General features: G+C 41.8%; 2 protein-coding genes across 5 annotated transcripts; one reads left to right on the forward strand and one right to left on the reverse strand.

Annotated features, from left to right (window-relative positions):
* The first annotated feature begins 60 nt into the window (after positions 1 to 60).
* UQCC6 (ubiquinol-cytochrome c reductase complex assembly factor 6) lies at positions 61 to 1,781 on the forward strand. 4 transcript variants are annotated; one of them, XM_080638852.1, is made up of 3 exons: positions 62 to 332; positions 465 to 689; positions 1,431 to 1,781. In XM_080638852.1, the coding sequence occupies exons 1-3, from the start codon at positions 185 to 187 to the stop codon at positions 1,439 to 1,441; spliced, it is 384 nt and encodes a 127-aa protein (XP_080494978.1). In that variant the 5' UTR covers positions 62 to 184; the 3' UTR covers positions 1,442 to 1,781. The 4 variants fall into 4 exon arrangements, 2 of the variants coding, with proteins under 2 accessions (XP_080494979.1, XP_080494978.1); XR_013958861.1 differs by having other exon boundaries at positions 134 to 273; positions 465 to 864; XR_013958862.1 differs by having other exon boundaries at positions 151 to 292; positions 465 to 864.
* Positions 1,782 to 5,317: 3,536 nt separating this feature from the next.
* On the reverse strand, positions 5,318 to 15,189 carry HSP90B1 (heat shock protein 90 beta family member 1). The gene is made up of 18 exons (XM_080636544.1): positions 14,618 to 15,189; positions 13,987 to 14,086; positions 13,202 to 13,343; positions 13,009 to 13,125; positions 12,288 to 12,619; positions 11,405 to 11,516; positions 10,594 to 10,710; positions 9,877 to 9,993; positions 9,057 to 9,194; positions 8,893 to 8,970; positions 8,741 to 8,806; positions 8,227 to 8,496; positions 7,738 to 7,983; positions 7,340 to 7,476; positions 6,861 to 6,939; positions 6,609 to 6,764; positions 5,975 to 6,073; positions 5,318 to 5,585 (listed from the first exon to the last, which is right to left on the reverse strand). The coding sequence occupies exons 1-18, from the start codon at positions 14,664 to 14,666 to the stop codon at positions 5,556 to 5,558; spliced, it is 2,385 nt and encodes a 794-aa protein (XP_080492670.1). The 5' UTR covers positions 14,667 to 15,189; the 3' UTR covers positions 5,318 to 5,555.
* Positions 15,190 to 22,792: the final 7,603 nt, after the last annotated feature.

Here is a 22,792-nt window from a genome sequence, read left to right on the forward strand (position 1 = left end):
GCCTGAGGGTGTCTACGACGGTACGTCACGACGCAGTTGGGGGTGGGCTTTGTGTCCTCCTATGGTGTTATGCGTTGGAGTAGGTGGGGTGACGTACATCCGGTGCATGACGTGCGTGGGGAGGGCTGGTTGGTGGCGGGCGGTGGTGAGGGGTGACCGGTAGCGGTAGACGAGCGCTGTGGCCATGCCCGCCGGCGTTCCGTGGTCCACTTACTTGAAGACGCTGACGGCTAGCCTGCTGGCCATGTTCGCGGGCGCCGAGGTGGTGCACAGGTACTACCGGCCCGACCTTGTAAGTGCCCGCGGGGTCGATTGCGTTACGGAGCCTGTAGGTGAGGTGGAGAGGCTCCTGGGGCAGAGGGTTTGTGTCGGGAGAGGCTTTGGTCTCAAGACACAAAGCGGAGCTGCGGCCAGGGCGTCCCTGCGCAGCTGCCTTCTAACTAGGGACATGGTGCCATTAACAGGAGAGCGGTGCTGGCTGCTGTGGGGAGCCGGGGTTTGGGAACAGCGCGCAGAAGTGGCAAGAAGAGGCCATACCAGACCAGGCTTAAAACAGACTTTTTATTCCTCCAATAATGGAAATGAAGATGACCAAAACTTTGCATTAGAAGCAATGACAGTCAAGACTATCAACGTTTCAGTCACAGAAAGCTCGGCTCCAACTGAGACCAGCCACTGGGGTATCAGTGGTTAGTTTGGTCTCTTGGAGACCTTTTAGCTTGTAAGCCTGGTGTCACCCTCCTGTGCTTGTATACTTGGCTTTTTAAAAACACTGTGCTGTATTCAAGTCAGAGAAAGGTTAAAAATGACCATGCTTGAGCTGCCACATGAAAGTTTATGCAGTGAGGCTCAAGTCAGTGATGTGTAAGTATTTATGTATTTTAATACTATCTACTATGGCCTTCATAGGCGTATTTATTCAGAACGATCTAATGATCTGCACCTCTTTCAGCTGGCACACATTTTGAGGAGGTACAGGTCTTGAAACAGCATCTGGTGTCTTTTCCTTCTTTTAAATTTCATCTCCAGTTTTGGTGCTTAATTTCTAAAACAGAACAATAGAAGCAGTAGAACCTTTTCTTCTGTCACTAGGAACCTGTGTGGAAGCTGCAGTTGCAGTAGACATCCCAACCAGACTTACTTTCTTAAATGGCAGAAAGCTTTGTTCTTTCAAAACAAACTGCCCATTCCTTCTTTTTGTACCTTTCTTTCAAATAATATTTTGCTACTTTAAAAGTCAAATTATAAAAAGGGGTATAGGTTGACTTTTAAGATGTTTTGCATGTAAGAGTTAGTACTGTGCTCAAAAAAGAGGGCACTGTAATCATAACTTAGCTGTAATGCCATCTTTTACAGAGTGTGCTGATTTACTGTTTTGCGAGTTTAGTTTTGTTTCTGCCACAGTGCTGATGTCTTCCTGTTTGTAACAGAGTATCCCTGAAGTACCTCCTAAGCCTGGAGAACTGCAAACAGAACTGTTGGGTGTAAAAGCAAGATCAAGCAACGTTCAGACTTCACAACAGTGAGCAGACTTTACTTATGCTATGAAAACCAGAACTGATAAAACATTTGTTCAGCTGCCTCAACTGCAGAAATCTGTGTGTGAAATACTGTACTCCCTTCATACTTTTGTGTTTCCTGTAAACAGTTACAGGTAGTGGTAAAAATAAATGTACAGCAAATACTGTTGTTACAAGTCCGATCAGTTGTGTGCCAAAATGCTTATGATTTAATCTTGATTCCAGTGTGAAGTGTCCTTCAGAATAAAAGATGCAAACTCATGGTGGGAAGTCTGAGGGAATTTGAAACTTTTCAGCTGATTCACAAGCACACGATGTTTAGTATATTGAAAACTCAAGTTTTTATGGCCTCTCATTAGCCTCAATAAGCTCTGCTGTTCATCTGCAGTAGAACCCTGCTTACCTGTTGGCATTTCCCCCTTTGTAAAACTGAGTGGTACTGGATGTAACCCAGAATGTAATGCAGTAAGCGATAGGATGTACAGATCAGATTCCTTACAGCAGCCCTTTTTGCACTAGCCTCCTCTTGGTGCTGGCTAACTGCCCTAACAAAGTTAACATTGGCGTTCTGTCTGTATCACTGACAGGAAATCTACTTTGGTCTGCTGTAAGGCTGGGGAGGATCTTACAACATAGTTGTGTTAAAATGGGGTGAATACACACAGATTACACTGAAATTGTGTATGGTTGTACTCCACTGGGACATCTGTTTCCATTTACAACTGACTTTGACAGCTGTAAATATAGCAGGTTTACCTTTCAGTCCTGCAATAGGATTGCCACAAAACTCCCACAACAAGAACTTGAGAAGACCCACAAGGTCACAGATACTAAGATACAGTTGTACAAGGATGGTACAACCACCTGTGTTTGAATGGTATGCATTAGAGCTGGTGAAGGATGGGGACTGCTTTCCCATGAGAAGGGCACCAAGACAAGGCATATGCTCAGGTTTAACTCAGGAAAGAAAACCACAGTCTGACAAATTCCCCATTAAGGAAACAAAAAAGCTCCAAATTCCTAGTGGCAAAATACCTAGAAGCTCTTTTAATAGCAGAGGGATACAGCAACAATCACTGAAAGCGTTACTTATACATCTGTTCTAGCTGTGAAGCTGTTAGTTTATGTTTACAGTTGGGAGTGGTTTTCCTAAGAAGAAAGGCTTATAGTGCCTCTGCTCCCACAGACTTCTGCAACTATTGGCTAACCTACAGAAGGAACTGAACAGAATGAGATCCTTTTCCATTCTTGTCTGCATTACTGTATGACAGGTTTGCTTTCTCACTCTTATCAGTGACTGCAGTCACTAATAAAAAGGCCCCAAAGTAAACCTCAGCTGCTAAGCCCAAATGAAATCAAGCAGTGAGAACATCTTACTGGTCCAGGTTCATTTCTGATGAAACCACTTTTTCCTTCACTGCTCCTAAGCAAAACTAAGTTGTTTTGCTATATCCTCAGCGTAAGTTTATTGAGACAAAACTGAGTTGTTCAGCAGTGTTTTGTTTCTGTTCTAACTACATCAGCAACAGCAGTTTTTCAGATATCACTTTAAAAAGCCAGGATTCACCAATCATTATCCTGGTACTCAAATATTTTGCAGGGTATCTGTCATTATGTTGTTGATTTCTGACCTGCTTTTCTAAAGGCTGCAGAAGGAGGTTACTAATTGTGATACGGCTGGGTATTCTAAATGTATCCTGCTGCTGATGGCAAGTGAGCAACAGGGAGCATGTTTTATCCCAGCCTTCTTTAGCACTAAGGGAACTGGTGCCCATTTGGAACATCAAAACTGACCATGCACAGGCTTTTAACAAGCGAGGTGACAACCCCAGAATTGGTGACTACAGCACTGAGAGAGCCTGAGGCTGACTGGAAATCACTTCTGGCATTGACACCACTTTGCTTCACAGAGCTGACCCAACAAGCAAGCTTACAACTGCAGTTTGTACTTATTAATAGCAAACACTTGCCAGTCCAGGGTACAGGAAGCAGCTGGACCACTGCATGTTGTACTTTACAGACTCAGCTGAGGAAGACAAAGCGCAAGGCATGACTCTCATGTGTGCTCTTTATTATTATTTCTGAAATTGGGTATGTTATCCTAAAACCAATCAAGGCAGCAAGAACATCAGCTGCTCAAGTCTACAAGTAACAGGTTAAGAACAGTATAGCAAGCAACCCTATGCTTCCAATACTCTGCTTTGTTAGCTGTGAAAACTCTCCTAACCATGCAGCAGATACACGCCATATTTGCTACTCAGGCTGGTCAAACAGATAAGGAAGGGTATGCATTGATAATATTGAGAAGTGCATTACTAAACTGATACTTTAAGAAGTATGAAATCAAAACCTCAGCAGCAGTTAATTACTACAGAGCAAAAAGTTGCACTGCCACAGTAAGAGGACCATGCTTTAAGAAGAAATGATGCACCTGCCCAATTAAATAACTAGCAAAGGACTGCTACTGAAGTTGCTGTTGCTAGCTACTGAACTACACCCGAGTGGTAGAATACTGCCCGCATGCCCTAGCAACAAAAGGCTCTTGGGTACATCTAAGATACTACCACAGCAAGCAAAACCCAAAACAATCCCAAACTTGCTAAAAAAACAAACCCCAAAACTAGGCTCCCCTTCCTTGAACTCTCAGGCAGCATACTTCAATAAAGCCAACATCTCTGTATAAACCCTAACACAATAACCACACTGATACATGGCATTTGTGTTTATTGCATGGAAACAGTATTTGGGTGACACAGGAGAACCCTAGTAAAGTAAATGGAAAGCAACTCCTTCACGTCAGTGTTCAGTACCCTCACCGAATTTGGAACAGTGTACTTTGCTGCCAACTTCACAAAACTTACGTTAAGAAAGAGTGTTTCTTCAGTGAAGTCACTGTACAGAACTACTACTCCTACATACTTCTTCCAGAGCAAGGCAAAATATCACAAACAAAACACTTGAGCATAAACACTTGCTACCAACCACGTGAAGGTATTCCAAAGTAGAGGCACAAGTAGGAAAATGTAGTGCTCCACCCAAACACCACATAAAGCTAACATAATGAGTAGAAGAGAAAGCAGTGCCTCCAGTTTAACCTGTCTACATTATGAGTTGGTATCAACAGATTTAGTCTGAGTGACAGTTAAGTACCTACAGAACTTTGCCAAGAAACACAGAACAGGAGTGAAAGTTCAAGAACAACAGCATTAAAGGAGTAACAACTGTAAGAGATGAGTTTCTAACTTAAAAAAAAAACCAAACATGGAAAGCGGCACTGCTGTATCTACAAGTCAAAGGCAGGGCTACCAAATGCCATGGAGGACAGTGTATGCTCACAGGCAGTGAACTGCTGCAGACTGCTCATGTGGTTCATAGTGGAAGGAAATGTTTTTTTTCTTCTTGTCACAGCTGTAAAAGCTACCCCGCCTATTCTGTAAGTGGAGTCAAGTCATACCTAGTCCAGTGCAAGCTAGCAGGACATCAGTTCCAATGCTATTTATAAATGCCCTATCTCATCTTTCTGAAGATGTCAGTAGACATAGCTTCTTGAACACTTGAATTTAAGTACAGCTCTCAAGATACCAGCTACATTTTGGCTAAACAGCACAGCAGGTTTGTTAAACCAAAACCTAACCACAATTACAGGCTACAACAGTTAAGTGTGGCTGTGCCAGTGCAGGCAGGCACAAGGACTGCAAACTGCCTGTTGTGCAAAGGACCTGAACACTCAAGGCAATCCCTTTGTTTCTTTGTGCTAGTGCACAAGATGAGCTTATTATGTATAAATTTAGAGTTAGTGGTGTTTGGGAACATTTTATTTTGTACATGACAAGATTTTACACCAAGTCAGTTAAATAATACAAATTTACATTCATGAGGAATGTTTTTAGAAAAGTGAACTTAAAAAAAAAAAAAATCCTCCTTCACCCTTAAACCCCATTTCCATCCCTCAACATTTTACAGTGGAAAAAACCACAACAATCTAATTCACATTCTCTCTTAACCCCCCAATGCAGGACAGTAGTTGAGTGGAGCTTACAGTTCATCTTTCACATCTGTGGATTCCTGTGAAGACAAGAAGAGAGTAAGAATCTCGCTTTTTGAAGGTGGAAAAGGTTACAAAAGCTGGCCCACAAGAACTGAACCTAACCATTGCTAATGCTTTTGCAAAGCACTCATACAATTTTTTGAGGTATTAAAGTCAAACTTCTTTTCAAATGATGGCATGTTAAGACTTTGCTATTAAAAGAAAACCACTTTTTCAGTGTGCTCAAGTGTTAGCAGTAGACCTACTCATTTGTGCTGCACACTTTTCTCCCCCTCCAAGAAAAGCTTGGAAAACCTCACACTAAGAACTAGTGTAATGAAAGGTAAAATGAGCACCATTTGTTGCCAGGCAGCACCACAGCCAAAACCACACAAATGTAAGTACGAAGTCGAACTTTAGACCATACCTTCTGTGTTTCACTGTCTTCAGCATCAGCATCAACCTCCTCTTCATCTTGCTCTGTCTCCTCAGCTGCATCTTCAGGCTCTTCAGGTTCCTCCTCCACCTGTAGGAAGGTCACAAGCAATTTGCTTTATTTGCTTAGGACATTTACCAATTGTTCACTAGCTAAATACAGGCTATGGAAGTATTCACTATCAGTTCCTAAACACTTGTCCTAAGCTACTTGAAGGAGAAAGCAAAATCTTTTTAGCATTGACAACATTAATCATGCCTCCTCTAGCAAGACACCCAGCATAAGTTCTTGCACAGCATTATGAAAACCTATATTACTTATACCCACTTACTAATTTATCCATTAAGAGATGGGCACACATGCCTTTGGCCCCTAATTTACTCCCATAGAAAAACCACTTAGTTAAGGACAATACTCAAGAAGCAGCATAAGAAAGCAGAATCCCAAAGAAATAAAGAAGGGTGGAAAGGAGGACAGGAGTATTGAGTACAGACCCTAGTTTCCCACCCACATACTTGCACTAGGCTCCTGGTGGCCCTCCTAAGTGTAGGAAGCCAGATATATTTCATTTTATGCAAGTCTATCAATTAGTCAATTATCAAGCCCAAGTTGAAGGCAAACTAACCTTTGCATCCAGGTCAATGTTTAAACTCAAACGAAGCATCCTTTCTATTCTGTCTCCATATTCCTTGGTGTCTGGTAACATATATCCTGATCTCAAAGTTGCGGTTTCAAACAATACCACTGCAAGATCTGAAACTGTTTTGTCGTCCTCATTTTCCTAATGCAGAAGAGCATTTTAAACAAAAAAAGCAGAACTGTCAGCCAGGTTGTATGCAGCCAAGTAGTCAATATTCCACTACTGTTATTTATTTACCTTGACTCGCCTCAGCATGTCCTTGATCAGTGGATGCCTGGGATTAATTTCAAATGTCTTCTTTTGGCTAGCATAGTAACTGAAAAGAACAGAAGTACATTAGTAAGTTTTGAAGTACAGGACCCAGCTACATCTTTAAACCCTTGAATACCAATTACAGCCACAGTAAACATATTCCTCCTCCTGCCCCACTTTAATACTAGCTCAACTCTAAAAAGCATTCAAATTACTAAGAAACTTCATCTTGTCATGAAGTTACAGATATAGCAAATGCCACTGATGAGTCTTGCTCACAAGGCATTTTTACATATTTGGCTTCCAAATAACAAGGTAACACTGTGAGGGAGACTGCAACTCTGTTGTAAGTGACCTTAAAAATATGAAGGATCATCTAAACTAGATGGAAGCTTGTTGTGCCCACGCTAAGCACAGGAGGTCAGCTACAGTTCATGTCTACTGCTATGTAACTAAAAGCTTACTTTGTAGATATATCTTTCCCAGTTTGGTAAGCTTGAGCCTTCATGATTCTTTCCATGTTACCAGACCATCCATACTGACTAGCCACAAGAGCACATGGAGACTGGGTTAAACGTTGAGATAGCACAGCTTTTTCGATCTGTAGAAAAAAACCAAACAACCAAACAGCCTTAATGTTAGTTCACAGAACTAGTAGTTTATACAGGGAATAAAGTAGGTAACTCAGAGCCTTCAGAAAACAACTCCTTATTTTCCTGAAATTAACAGTATTAAACATGTATTTTTATATTCATAAAAAGAAAGGCTACTCTCAAGTCTATGCTTAAATAATCTGCAAGGTGTGTTGTAGCAAGTACAGCAGCATTTACAAATAAGCATTACATATGACATAACCTTTTACCTTGTCTTTTAGAGCTTTGTCCTTCATCCAGTTTAAGAGTGGTTCAAATTCCTTTTCCAAGGCTTCCCGACTCTCCTTAGACTTCTCACTTTCTTCAAACTTAACTCCTTCTTTTGCTACATTCTGAAACCTCTTGCCATCAAATTCTGGCAGAGCCTGAATACAGTATTCATCTACTGGTTCAGTAAGATAGATCACTTCATAACCCTTTTTCAGAAGGCGTTCAACAAATGGTGAAGACTCAGCCTAAGACACAAAAAAAAAAAAAATAGATCAGATGCCAGTTTAATTGCACTGGTACCAGCAGCTACTGACACCTGTACAACTATTTGACAAAAGTTGGTACAAGGAAAACTGAACTGCAGTAGTAACACATGCATGGAGTGTTCTTATTTACAGAGAATGCAGAGTTCACAATGTTTATGGTACTACTATAGCTAGGAGTAGTAGTATTTTTTCTCTTTCCTTCTTTCTTCCACGTTCACATACCTCCTTTCTGCTGGCACCTGCCATGAAGTAAATTTTGTCTTGCTTCTCTTTCATTCTTTCCACATACTGGTCAAGGCTTGTGAGGTTACTTTCATGATGAGAAGACTGGAAGCGAAGAAGTTTAGCCAGTCGTGTACGATTGGAGTGATCCTCAATAACTCCAAGCTTTACATTAGTACCAAACTCTTTCCAGAATGTGTCATTGTATTTTTCTTCAGCAATTTTCTTGATCATATCAAGAGTTTTGCGAACAAGCTTCTTTCTGATCACCTAAAGAAGCAGCAATACCAAGTTATAGCAATAAGCACTTGGAAGAACCCTCAATTCACCCTACTGCAACAAATGATTCAAGACACTTGGTGCCCCTGATTTGAAGCAAACAGAATTAGTTTGAAAACAGCAATGTGTGGGTTTCCTATACTTTATACGCATTATAATGTAAAATTAATCAAGCCATCATTCTTCTACATCTTGTTGTGTTACAACAAAAGGAATGTAAGATCGATTAGCTTACCTTTAACAGTTTATGCTGCTGAAGTGTTTCACGAGATACATTCAGAGGAAGATCATCAGAATCCACCTAATTGAGGAAAAAGCTTCATAAGTATAGCTAACTAGCTGAAGATGGAAAAATAATAAAATGTAAGTAAGACTTGTGATACTTACAACACCCTTAACAAAGTTAAGATACTTGGGCATCATGTCATGGAAGTCATCAGTGATGAACACTCTTCGAACATACAGCTGAATTACAGGAGGAAACAGCAGCCAGGTTAAAGGTTTGTGGTTTTAAAGACATGGAAACATACCCACACACATGCTTATCCTACCTTAATGAAATCACTTTTTTTGGATCCATATTCATCAAACAGGCCACGTGGAGCAGAATTAGGAACAAACAAGATAGATTTGAAAGTTACTTCCCCTTCAGCAGTGAAGTGGATGTAAGCCATGGGGTCATCGTGTTCCTGTGAAGACAGAATTCTTACAGTTGAGATAGGAAAAATCAGAGTTAATACATTTCCAGTAAAAACACAAGTTTGCCGAATAAGTTTAATTGCTTTACAATTAACCTATCTAACAATAGTATGGTTATTATGGACACAAAAAGTTCCAGATTAGCGGAGTTACTCACATAGCATTAACCTTCCACAAGACGTAGTTTTTTTCTTCTTGCCCTTTTTTTTTTTTTTGCTAGTTTGTTAAGTTTTGTTTTAACAAGCCAACCACCAACAGCACAGTAACCAATACAGTATTATCACAGCAGTTAAGAGACGCCCAAGGCAGCATTACACCATATGTACACATAGACATCATTTCTAGAAAACTGTATCTCTTTCTTCTGTCACATACAACACAAACACTACCACTCTCAGACCAAATAAAAATTTCACTGTCAGCATTTGAAAAGATTGGTAAGTGTCATATTAGCTAGAACATACTACTTCTTAGACCTAAGCCACTCAACACTTGAGTGGGTAATAACATGTCTCTGGAAAGAGTATTAACTCCTGACTCAAATGCTATTCCTCCTAGGCACTCCAGAACTCAGTCTACCTACTGACAGCAGTTACTTCTTCAGAAATAGCCCGTCCTGTAAGCCTTCAGTTTTGTTTATACTTTGGAACAATCTTGAGGCTCAGAGCTTACCTTGGAAAAGGTTTTGTAAAAAGCTTTGTATTCATCTTCTTCAACTTCTTTAGATGGTCTCTGCCAGATTGGTTTTATGTCATTCATGAGCTCCCAATCCCAGACAGTCTTTTCAACCTAGGTATGTGAACACAGTAGATCGTAAAGACTCAGTCTCTACTTCTGGTTAAGTCAAAGACACTCCACTGAGGCTACAATATCACTGAGGCAATGTAATACAATAGCATGTCAAAAATATATACTCAATTTACAAAATAAGTGGACATTCTCATTCAAGTATACACATTAGTGTAACACATGAAAACAAAACTCATCTACACTAGAGTGTGTCCTATGTACACTGAACACATTCACTGAGCATCAGTATTTCTATTCTACTGCCATTCAAAAATAAGCTTTCCAGCACAGCATGCTCAATTTAAACTAGTCAACAGTGTCAGATTACTGGAGTCCACTGCTGTTTGTGTATTTATAGTAAGACCAGGGACCACTGCCCCACAAGGCAAATAACACTGCCAAGTGCCAGTCATTTGCCTGATTTCAACCAAGTCTGTTTTGCTTATGATGTTCTTTACTGACAAGATGTCTAACTGCATTTAGAACAGGAATTGCTGTTTGAAAACATACACATGCTACTGAAATGCATCTGGAAGACTACCTGTGAAAGTTACTGAACTATCTGACATGAATTGCAAAACGAAGTCTGACAATGCTCACCTTCTTAGTCTTTGGTTTCTTTTCTTCTTCCTCTTCTTCAACTGCAGCTTCATCATCATCTGTTTCTTCTTTCTCCTTTGCTTCCTCCTCTTCAATGGGTTCTTCAACAGTCTCTGTCTAAAGAGACAACTGAGAGTGAGGACTTGGACTGCTTGGCTTCCTACAAGGTATGCTCTAGGATCCTCTCAAACAGCTTAATCTCTCAGAGTGCCAGTTTAACTTGTGCTGTTTGCCTGTTGCAAGCATTTTTCTATAGGGCACTATGGCTTTTAGTTGCGTTTTTCATGAATACATGCTCTCCTTCAATACACTGGGAAGTCACTGTACTCAAACTTAAGTTTTTTATAACCTTACATTTAGCTTTACACATAATGCTCATCAGAGGCTTTGGTGATATAACTTAATGCGTCACCGAGAAAACACCAGAAGAGCAGGCCTAAAAGTGAAGATGCTGCCCTTCTTTTAGGACCCCTAACCATGGCCCTGCTTGAGAGTTTACCAGAGCTTCCAGCTACCAAAGCCAGTGGAAGAAAGATCTTTTTTAGTAATTAGTACAGTCTTTTTCCTTTGGTAAATTCTTTGAGTCAGACTAAAAACAAGTTCATTGAAAATTAGTAATTTTAGCAACACACTAATTATCAGCAAGTAATTAACAAGTAAAATACTAGCCAAAAGAGTCAGGAACAGGTGGCTTTTGGATACTTAAAACAAACAGGAATTCTGTAGTATTTCCTCATCCTTCCTGAAAGATCTGGCCAGAATTTTCATAACTGAAGTTCATACTCTACAGTGATCCGTTAAATATACTTACCTTGCTGCTCCACACGTATATGGGGAAGTTTATGAACTGTGAGTATTTCTTTACTAGATTTTTAACAGTATCCAGCTCAAGATAATCAGATGCTTCCTCCTTCAAAACAAGGCTAAAGAAAATGAAAAAAGGTTCAATTAAAGGGCTGGACAAGTATTTTGAAGTAGTTTTACAGAAAGATATGCATCTTCCTTCTTTTGCAACTGTAGAGATTCAAATTTATTCAAGTGAGCCTTTATTACTTAAGCTCAAAGTGCTTCTTAAAACCAGAACCTCTACTGAACTGCTCCAAGAAGGAAGGGTTGTTTTTAACAACTGGGACAGACAGTAACCAGAAGTCTAAATGAACACCTCAAAACACTAATACTTAGCAGGAATTCAATGCACTCTTACTAGCTCTACTTGGAACTAGAGCACCAAGATGAACTTCTTCATGCTTAGTGCCTTCTTCAGGAAGAAGCCATCTGAACGCTGACCAAATAAACCAATCTGCTCACAAAAGCAGGCCTGTCAAACTATCTCCAGTTTGAGATTTGCATCAGACCAGTTCCACTGGTATATAAGCAGCAGCCACCAGTTTCCAAAAGGAAGCTCTACAGCCTTATATAGGTTTTGAGGGGTCACAATGGTGTGATGAACCAAATGAGTCTGCAGGCAGCTGAACTGTCTGGAACTACTTGCTGACAGTTGTCAAGATGCTCATGGTTCTCTTCATTCATCTAATGGAATGTAAACTATATTTATTTTAAATGTTCTATTACACTGAAAAAAGCTGTATTAGAAGAAGCCAACAATGTATTAGAGTCACAATTCTAAAATAATCCACATATTCCAATATGCAAAACGTAACACTTTTTTAATTCCAAAAAAATTTACTACTTACGTTATGGTTGTGCCACGTCCTAAAGTGTTTCCTCTTGGGTCATCAATCACAGAGAATTCATTTGAATCAGATTCCCAAATATGTTGAGTATCATTGTTGTGTTTTGATGTGACAATAACTCTGTCTGCTACTAAGAAAGCAGAATAAAAGCCAACACCAAACTGGCCGATTAACTCAGATGTTGACTGGCTATCATCCTGCATTTCATTCATCTTGTTTAAGAATTCACTTGTACCGGACTTTGCAATGGTACCCAGGTTTTTAACCAACTCCTCTTTTGTCATGCCAATACCTGTATCTGTAACATGAAGCATGTTCTTCTCTTTATCACACTGAAAAAAAAAAAAGAAAAAGAAGATGCAGTTTTAACTTCGTTTTAAATTTTAATACCTAATAAGGTGCCACAGAAAAGTATTAAGTAGAATAGCAGCTATTCACATTCATGCCTGGCTACAATAAAATCAAATACGCAGTAACTACAGGAGAGAGGTAAACCTACTTTGCAGTATTTCAATACCTCAGTTATTCCTCATAGAATCAGAAATGTATTTTCACCATGTAAAGAAAAATAGTATTTTATGAAGTCAATTGCAATGGTCCTGATGTGGTCCTAGTTTGTATTAGTATTATAAACCAGAAAATTAGATTTTATGATGCACTATCTTTTTATATTCCTCCCACCGTTCCTCTGTAAGAGATGACTGTTCCTAATGCTTCTTACCTTGATTTTGACAGTAAGTTCCTCGTTACCAGCCAGAGCATTTTCATCAGTTAAGGATATTAACCGTATCTTATCTAAAGCATCCGAAGCATTTGAAATAAGTTCCCTGAGGAAAATCTGAAACAGAAACCAGCGCTCAGATTTCTAGAACACACACAAAGATTTCTAGCATGTTCTATTCAAAGGCACTAACCTCTTTATTTTTATACAAAGAATTGATAATAAGTTTCATCATTCTGTTGACTTCTGCTTGAAACGCAAACTTCTCAGATTTTTCTCGGATTTCTTTGATCTGGGATGCATTTAGGCCATCTAGTTGGATAGCTTCTTCCTCTCTGTTAGGACAAGGAAACTCTGTCAAGTAGTCTTGCCCATAAAGAGTGTCACTAATTTTATCATCCAGCAACAGCAATAATAGTGTAATTACAACAGTACTAAGACCCTTAATCACTGCCATAGCCCAAAAGTAATACTATCATATAAGTGCAGGAATAACTATCCTCAACTGCATGACCTTAATTTAAAACTTAAGTGAGAATCCATGCTTCCAAGAAAGACTTTGTTTTCAAACAAGAAATTTGGGAAAAAACAAGTACGTTAAAACCACTGTAATCCTCAGCATGTGGATCTCACAGGATGAGGTGGTTCGTGGGCATAGTGCTATTTCATCAGCAGGCACTGACCGACTCCATTTACCACATGCAGGAGAAAATCCCTATGAACATATTGTGTTTTATGGTAGCTACTGATATTAGTGAAAGCCAACTTGAATTTTTCTGAATCTGAAGTTCTCAGACTCGCTTCTGTTTAGAAAGATCCAGTCATTTAAGTGACTAGGTCTCTCTTTTGTGTGGCATTTCTCCCTTCTCCCCTCATTTCTGAGGCTTTAAACATTACTGATGCTCGAATTGACCCTTCAGAAGCAAAGAAAAGCCTTAGCGTTTCAGAAGTAACTTACCCAGCACCCCAGGTACTAACCTCTGAACAACTTCATCATCTGTTCGGGACCCTTCTCTGCTTTTACCCAAGTCATCTTCCACGGTCCCCTCTACATCCACCTCTTCAGCTCTAACCGATACTGGGAAAACATGGAATCCAACCTTAAGAACCTGATCGCCACTACACAATACTGAACTTCTCCACTTACCATCTCCATAGTTTTCGCCTCAGCCCTGCCCCTTTATTCTACTCCGTGAAGAAAGTTCAGACCAACCGGTGACAGCCCAATGGTGTACGAGGACAAACCCTTCCCCCTCACTCCCCGCCCGTGGCCGCGCATGAGCAGCATTAGATAGACCGGCCCCCTCTCCCTGCCACCCCAGCCACCAGAGAGAGGTGCTGGCAGCGGCCTGGGGAGAGCAAAGCAGGAGACTGGGCGCCGCTCTCCCCTGCCGCACGGAGAGCAGCGGGGACGGCAAGGAAGGGTCTCCCCACTCCTCAGACACCAAGGGCCCCACCGCGCCTCTCGTCGGCCCCCCTCTCCCTTATCCTAAGAAAAAGGTGGGAGAGTGCGCGCAGAGCTGTGGGGGGAACTGTTGGCCGACCCCCAGCCTCTCCCCGCCCCCAGCCACCACTCGACGGAAGCTTCTAGAAGTCTGCGGGCACTCACCGGCTAGAAGCAGCGTACACGCCAGAGCAAGCCCCCACACCGGCTTCATAGCGACGTGGGCTGCCGTCCCACACGATAACGGCCTGCAGCGCCCCCACCCCGCGCTCCGACCCCGCCGCCGCGCCGCCGCCGCTGCTGCTGAGCCCGCTGGAGCGGTCGTAGCCCTCCCCCTCCGCCTTATCAACGTGGGGCGCTGGAGGGTGGGGGCCGCCGCTCCGCCGCTGACAAATCGGAGTGTACCACGCCAAAGATACAGCCAATGGGGAGTATGGAAGGGAAGGGCCTGCAGCTATCGCCGCCAATCGCGGCTTTCCATGTGCGGTTTCCTGCGGACGGAGCGTGGCCGGCGCCGATTGGCCAGGCGGAGGGGCAACGGGCCAATCGTTTCCGCGGAGGGGTTTAAGAGGGGCGGCCTGCCGTTAAGTTTTAGTGAGTAAACCGTTAACGTTTAACGGTGAGGCCGCGAGGGCCGCAGCCGCGGCGGCCGCGCCCGGGAGCGGTAACGACAGTATCCACATGGGAGGCCGGCTCGACCACTTCCGGGGGCACCCGGGATGTTTACAGCGGGAAGGGTTGCTATGCCAACAGGCGCTTCCGGTTATGGCTGTCCCGCCACACCACCGGGGCACTAAAGAAGAGCAAAACGTTAAGAGAGGGGCGAACATATACAGAGCGGCGGAGTAGCGTCAGGCTTGCCCTGCCGGCAGAGAAGGTGCGGCGCCGACTGGCCCCTGCCGTCAGCCCCGGCGGAGGGGATCCGTCCCAGTGTCCCTACGGAAAGCACCGGTGCGCCGCGTTGCATGCCGGGAGTTGTAGTCCGTACCGGCGGTGTCCATGGCGCCGCCTGCTGAGCGGCTACAGGGCTGTGAGATTCGGTCGCCGTTAACAGGGACCTCCCAGTCCGCATGGCTCCTTGTCCTTGTCTCCCCGGCTTTGGTTGTCCGCTCCCTCCTGGTGTCTCCGGTGCCTCACACGGGAGACTGACTGGCGTCAGACCAGCCTCCCCGCGGCCTCGTCTGTGGAGCTGTCGGTGTCTATGAAGGAGAAGGCAAGCTGGGTGCTCAGCAGGTCTTTTGTGTTTTGCTGTTTTCCAGTGCTCATCTGGGCGATCATCCTCCAGTGAGCTTATTAGCACTCCTCAGCCTACCCTTGGGGTCATTCTTTATCCATTAGCGGCCCTTCCTTTACCTTGCTCACTCCCCCAGAGGAATGGAGGAGAGAACTGGAAGAGTAAAAGTGAGCAAACCTGTGGGCTAGGCTAAAGACAGTTTCATAGGTAAAGCAAAAGCTCTAGCTATATACCTACTTTGCACACAAGCAAAACAAGGAATTCATTCACCACTTCCCATGAGCAGGCAAGTGTTCATCCCCAGGAAAGCAGGGCTACATCCTGTGTAATCATTACTTGGGAAGATAAATACCATAACTTCAACCATCAGCCCACTTCCTTCTCCTTCCCCCAGCTTTATATACTTAGCACAATGTCATATGGTCAGCTGGGGTCACGATTGTGCCTTCTCCCAACTTCCTGTGCACCCCCAGCCTGCTCACTGGTGGGGAGGTATGAGGAGCAGAAAAGGCCTTGATCTGTGTAAGCATTGCTCAATGGTAACTAAAACACTTATGTATTATCAACACTGTTTCCAGCATAAATCAAAACCATAGTCCCCTACCAGCTACTGTGAAGAAAATTAACTCTATCTCAGCCAAAACCAGCAGATAAAACCAAGATTCGATTGTGACCTGTTTAATCATGAAGCTTTTCTGGATGTTTTGCATTTTCAATAGCTGTTCTTCAGAAGTTGCTGCTTCACTGGTCACAAATTCCCAGAGAAATAAGAAGGAAAGTTACTCTCTCAAAATGTATGTGACAATGACTGTGACAAATATGTATGAGAGGTCAGGGTTGTAAGTAAAAAACCCATCTGTCAGGTTTTTGCAGACACCTGTGTGAACTCTCAGAATTATTTCCTGAAGAGTAGCCTTAATTGAAAATACAATTCACTTATTCATTATTCTAAGCAGAGAAAGCTTGTCTTTTTCTAAAACTCACCTACAAGTGGTTTCAGGATTTGATTTCCTAATTATGTCTATCCTACATGATTCCTGGGGTGATATGTTGCTCTATGACTATGAATAAGCATTTGAGAGACGCAGGGATTCAGCATAAATTTATCTCTTGTAGCATTGTTGCATTCATAGGTTTTTATGGCAGTTCTGGTTCAGCAGTCGTTTTGCTGGCAGTGGGAAAACGTAATTCTTCGTGACAATCTTGTTGAACCATAGTTCTGGAGTAGCAGGAATGCAAACCAATTCTGTTATTGACTATGCTAAACCAACAGAGATTTTAGATTAAATCTGGTGGAATCCAGATTTTATTGGTTACTTTACTCTTAATGGTTATACAAAGTACAGTGTTGCTTTTAAAGGAGATACAAAACTGATAAAACTGTGTTTGTGCTTTGAATTTAGTGATCAGACTGGTAATAAGTGTAATGTGGTTAGTGGCGTTGCTTGCTTTATGTAATTACACTGTTTGCTTTCATGAAAGCCCATTTGGGTTACCCTGGACAAAAGTGATAGGCAAGAATGAAACAGCTGAGTACTTACACTCTCACAAAGAAAGTTTAATCTTTTTACAAGGAGGTTGGCAATTGAAGAAAACATCTTCTTTGAATATTAAGCTTCTAAAAATACTTTAAAACTATGAACATACTGTTAAATACTGTTGTTGTTTTAAGCAAATTGAGTAGAATTTCCACTGAAAAATTATTAATTTCAGTGGAAGTTCTGCTTAAAAAAAGGGAGTTTTTAAGACCTTCGTTGCATTGATTACTACTGCCATTCAAAGGAAATCTGAGTATCACCTCTCAAGATTTAATACCAAAGGAAAGGTGTAACTCTTAGGAGGTAGTCATTCTTCAGCGGCTTAACTACATTAAAGGGTTCTGTAAAGCAATGAGATATACTTTGATGATTGTGTGCATAATGGTTGAAATACTGTATTTAAGTGCTGTACTTGCTCTCTTAGCTGAAAATTTCAGGGACATGTGGTGATAAGAGAAACAGAATACAGGTAGTCTTCTGCCATGCAAACAGTAAAGCAAGCCTCTCTCCATTCATCTGAACGCAATCTTACCAGCTCATGCATGTGTCCTGTGGGGAAGTAAGCTCACTGAAGCATGCCACATGATTCCAACTGTAAGTTGTAACTAGCAAGAAGTAATACTTTGCCAGAAATAGCTGTAGAGATAAACTGAGAGAAGTTTATGTGACCTGACTGTGGGTATTTGACTTAACCAGCTAAATTAGCCAGCTAATATGCCTAGGCTCCATCTGTAATAGAGAGACAGTCCTCCTTTCACTGTACTAGCTTTGGCATATGACAGACGCTTTCCAGAGCTGTCTTAACTCTCTAGCCCAGCAAAATGCTCTGTAGTTAAATCAGCTTATATCAGATCCAGGATGCACCAGACTAGAGCATGGTAAAGAGCAGTTTATGGCTAGGAGAAGGTGATATCCTGGTTTTATGGTGGTGGGCTCAGCCTGGGGTGTCCATTATATAAGGTAAAGACACTGTACATAGGTGCAATGTAAGGAAGCCATAAAACTAGACAATGAGTTTGCATTGTCAGACTACTGCCTCTTGTAATACATAATGAAGTTGAAATTTGTAACTAATGCAAGTTTCACTTTTGTTCAGGGATAACAAAAATGCTGTAATTTATGTCACTGCTAAATAGCCAGTTGCTGTCATGCTGTTTTTGATAAAGAAGTGTAAGTGATTTTGAGAATAATTAATGTAGTCTGAAGTTTGTACCACCACATTAAGTACTGTCTTTCTTACATAATAATGCATTGGAAATATGAAGACTTACTTCTCTGCATTCTGTAATTTGAGCGTCATTTGCAACAGGAACAGTTTTGGGAGAAGCAACATCTTCCTTGAACTCTGGCAATGGACAGTGGTGGTGGGCTGCTGTCTAAAGAGCTGTTTGATGGGCTGTAGTGGGGTGCAGGAGTCCTGGATCTAGTTAGGCATGAGCCTACTTTCCAGCTCCCTCTCTTCTGAATCCCTCCTGGACTTTCTGACCTCAACTAAAACAGGCAATAGATACAACAGATGTGGAGCAGAAGGAAAGAGTTTATGAGGTCCAACAGGACTGACAAGATAAGAGGGACTATGAAAATATCCACGTGCACAGAAACAGGTACTTCCTTCTGAGATGGATTGCTTATTGCATTGGGGTTTTTTTTTATCCAAGATTGGGGCAGCAGACAAGTTTATCCTGTTGCTATCTGGAGGTTATGGTAGTGGGAATTCGCCTCTGATCACTAGCTGGGTGAAATCCATTAGGCAGAAGCAAGGTGTTTTGGTGCAAGTGTAACAAACATAATACAGTGTCTGTAAAATAACATGGTATTAGGTGTCATTCGTAAATATATATTTCTAAATACACACCCACCCACCATCCTTTGGTAATCTCTGAGCATGATGAAGTATTCTGCAGCTACCAGAACCTACTTACCAATGCACACATTACTCCTAACAATGACACTCAATTGGAATGTTGCTTTTTAGTTGTTACAGTAATATCAATGCTCTCACTTTACCTATTTTACTTATAATTTCCTGAGAAACAATAGGGAATAAAAACCTGCAAAGCAAATGAAACAGCATTGGCACGCTCACAGACTAGAGCTAATTAAGCCAGTAGATTAATAGTGAGCTGAGTAACACTGGCAGGAACAGTATGGGCTTTTATTGATTTGTTCTCTTGTTCTCTGTTCTTGCCAGGGCATCCACCGTTGGCTGCTGCTGGAGACAAGGTAGTGGGCTGATGTGAGGTGGCCATTCTTAGGAGCTCCATATGTTTTGTACATGCTTCATCAGCTTGAGTGACTGAATGCCTCAGGGCTTGAATGCAGTGGATGTGGAACACAGTCAGAACCAGATCTACAGGGAGCCATGGCCACTATCATATTTAGTCAAATCAATTGTCCATCATTCATCACAAAAAGTGGAGCAACTGCCATGAAAGATGTTGCAAGTTACCTGTATGTTTTCAACTTTTTCTTTTCCTCACCATTTTCTGACCACTATTCAGGGTCGAGAGAGAGATGAGTGTGAATAAGTACCCTAAAGAAGAGAAAAAATTGAATGGAAGTTTCTTTGAGCTTGGATTAATATTTTAATCACTGTGTCACTGCATAGAAATGCTATGAATACCAGCTGAAGAAAGGCAGCAGTCTCCACTTCAAAACCAAAACAAAACAAAACAAACTTGATCTATTAACTATGCTCTGGGCTTTGTTTCTGGACCAAAATTACTCCAGTATGAAAAATGGAGGGAAACTTGTTTTGCGAAGGTCAGGAATGAGCTGGCTTTGTTACTGCTTGGCACAATAAGCATTTGCAGTACTAGAAAAGAGACTTTCAGTGCTTGGGAAACTTTAGAATGAAAACTGAGACGCTGACTGAGCTTAGGTAGTTTCAAGGCTAGGTAACTGCTACAGAAGCATTTTGGGGACAGCAGTTTTGGACCCATGTGTCTGAAGAGGGATCTAGAGGTGAGTTATAGCTTTCTGTGAATTTAACATTCAGGAATCTCCAGGAGGTCCAAAGCATCTTGCAGGAACTTGGTCTGAAATGCCTAACTTTTCAGACACTACACTTGCAGGAGACGTTATTCTTATGCTGATATGCAAATCCTAGGAGGCTGATGACAGATTCATTGATGTTAGGCACACTACACACGTGATCAGAGCTGGTGTTTAAACATCTACAGGATTGGGGTCTAAGTTGTTCCTTCAGCAAGCACTTTTATAATATTTCTTTCAACAGTAAGACGGTTGTTCACAGCACCATCAAAATCACATTAGGAAAAACCCTTATCTGTATCTTTTGCCACATCAGTCTCATACTTCCAGTATTTTTCTTTTTTATTTCTGCTCTGCTGTAAGTTTTGAGGAAAGTATTTGTTCTTCGAGTAATATTGGGTCTTTAGTCAGCTTTATCTTGTTCCTCCTGAGGCTGATGATTGCACTGCAGCTGGCACTGTCAGCGAAACGTCAGTAATCTGTGGGGTTTTCCCCTTGTCAAGAATTTTTGAAGGCTGCAAGATGGTGTCCCTTGAAGTTTAATGCTCTGTATTCTCATAATAGAGGAATTGACAGATGGGAACGGGTTTTAAGGAGCCTAGCATAAAGGGCAAAATCTGTTAAGTTGAAGAATTGTAACTAGAAGAATCTTTGTACGGATAAAATAATCATGTTTCGATCATTATAAACCCCTCCCTGATTCTTCAAATTCTAAAACCTCTGTAAGTTTCAGTATCACTGGAAATCTGCACCTGCAGCAACGTATTTCTGTAGCCAAGAATAAAAAACATATCACAGGGAATATTAGTCTTCTCAAAATAGTTAAGCCTTATTCTAATCTGTAATTACTATTCGCCATGGCCAAATAAAGTCTTAGCTTGAAACAGCTGGCCATGGTGAGTGCACAAGCATTTGCTATGAGCAACCTTTGATTTCACAGCAGCTTCTGCCCTGTGACGTGGATGTAGAGGGCACATCTGTTAACTGAAGAGGAGCATGCTGACATCTTCAGCAAAATGGGCACAGCAAACCCGTGCTGTAAAGAATATCCGTTCTGCTCTCCTTACCCTGAAGATGGACTGAGTATCTCTGGCAGCAGAAGAGATGTTGATAAGGTGGTGTTGGCCTTAGGCTGGTGCAGGTCAGGGGGGATAAGTTGGACTTGAGGAGCATAGAGCAGCCACAGCAGCATAGAGTGTTCACATAGTGTCACCCAGGCGTGTTGGTATAACTTCCAGCTTGTTCCTGCGAGCTTTGCAAGCTTGCTTATCGCTTCAGTGTATGCTGAAAGTTTTCAGAGTAGAGCCTGTGTCCACAAAGTTGACTGCCTAAATCTGAACGTATCATTGGGAAAAATCATTTCTGCACACTGGCACTCATGTAATGCTCAAGAACCAAGGCAGCAAGATGCAAAAAGCTTTGAAGAGAAGGCATTAAGCTTTAAATAATGTGAGGTTTTTTTTTTTCCCCTTCCCTTCGAGAAAGCACGGGAGGCAGGAAGGACCCGCTCTGGCTTGGATTTGCTGGGCGAGAGCTCACCCTGGCGGCCTGTGGGGAGCTTGTCCTTTCAAGAGATCACCCCTGCCAGGTCTTTACGTGCAAGCGACTGCGTTACATTTGTACCTGCTACTTTCAAGAAATATTTCACCATGGTATTCTCCTTTTTATATTGACCTCATGTTAATCCTCATAATGAGACATTAAGACTGGAAAGAGACATTTCTAAAATGCTTCAACTATTCTTTGCACATATGTATGTGTGTATGTGTGTATTTAAAATGAGTTTTTCTCTAACTTTTTAATAGGGAAAATATTTTTTTTGGTGGTTATACAGATTGCCACCCTTTTGAAAATGTGTCATGACTTCTCTCTTCTCGTGTCCCAGAAAGAGGCTCTTTGCAGTACTGCTGGAGGAGGTTAGTAGACAAGCTCTCGGCAACATTCATAAAATCATTGAATGGTTTGGGGTGGAAGAGACCTTCAAAGGTCATCTAGTCCAACCCCCATGCCATGGCCAGGGACATCTTTAACTAGATCATGTTGCTCAGAGCCACATCTAGCCTGGCCTTAAATGTCTCCAGGGATGGCTCATCCACAACCACTCTGGGCAACCTGTGCCAGTGTTTTACCACCCTCTTTGTAAAGAATTTCTTCCAGCCTGAATTTCCCCTCTTTTAGTTTAAAACCATTACCCCTTATCCTATTGCAAACATTAATTTGTGCCAGGAAAAACAGTGCTTATTCCTCCATTCAGTGACATCGTAAGTAAACTGCAGTACCCTGTGAACTCTAGACCTGTTCACTGTACAGAAACAAGTGCCAGGATCTCAGTGAATAGCTGGGGGTATAATTTATTTATCTTTGGCTTTTGTTTCTTATACATTAGGTCAAACCCAATGTGCCTGGAAAATAGATATATAAAATATTAGAAAAAAAAATCTTTGAGCTTTCTCAGGGTAAGGCAAAATGCTTTCTTTTGTAATTAATGTTGTGAAATCCAGGTTTATTATCAATGTAAAACCTGCTTACCAATTGTACGTCCAAATATATTTAAAAAGAAGGAAAATCCTTATA

The sequence above is a fragment of the Psittacula echo genome (assembly GCF_963264785.1).
Source record: "Psittacula echo genome assembly, chromosome: 1".
NCBI lineage: Eukaryota > Metazoa > Chordata > Aves > Psittaciformes > Psittacidae > Psittacula > Psittacula echo.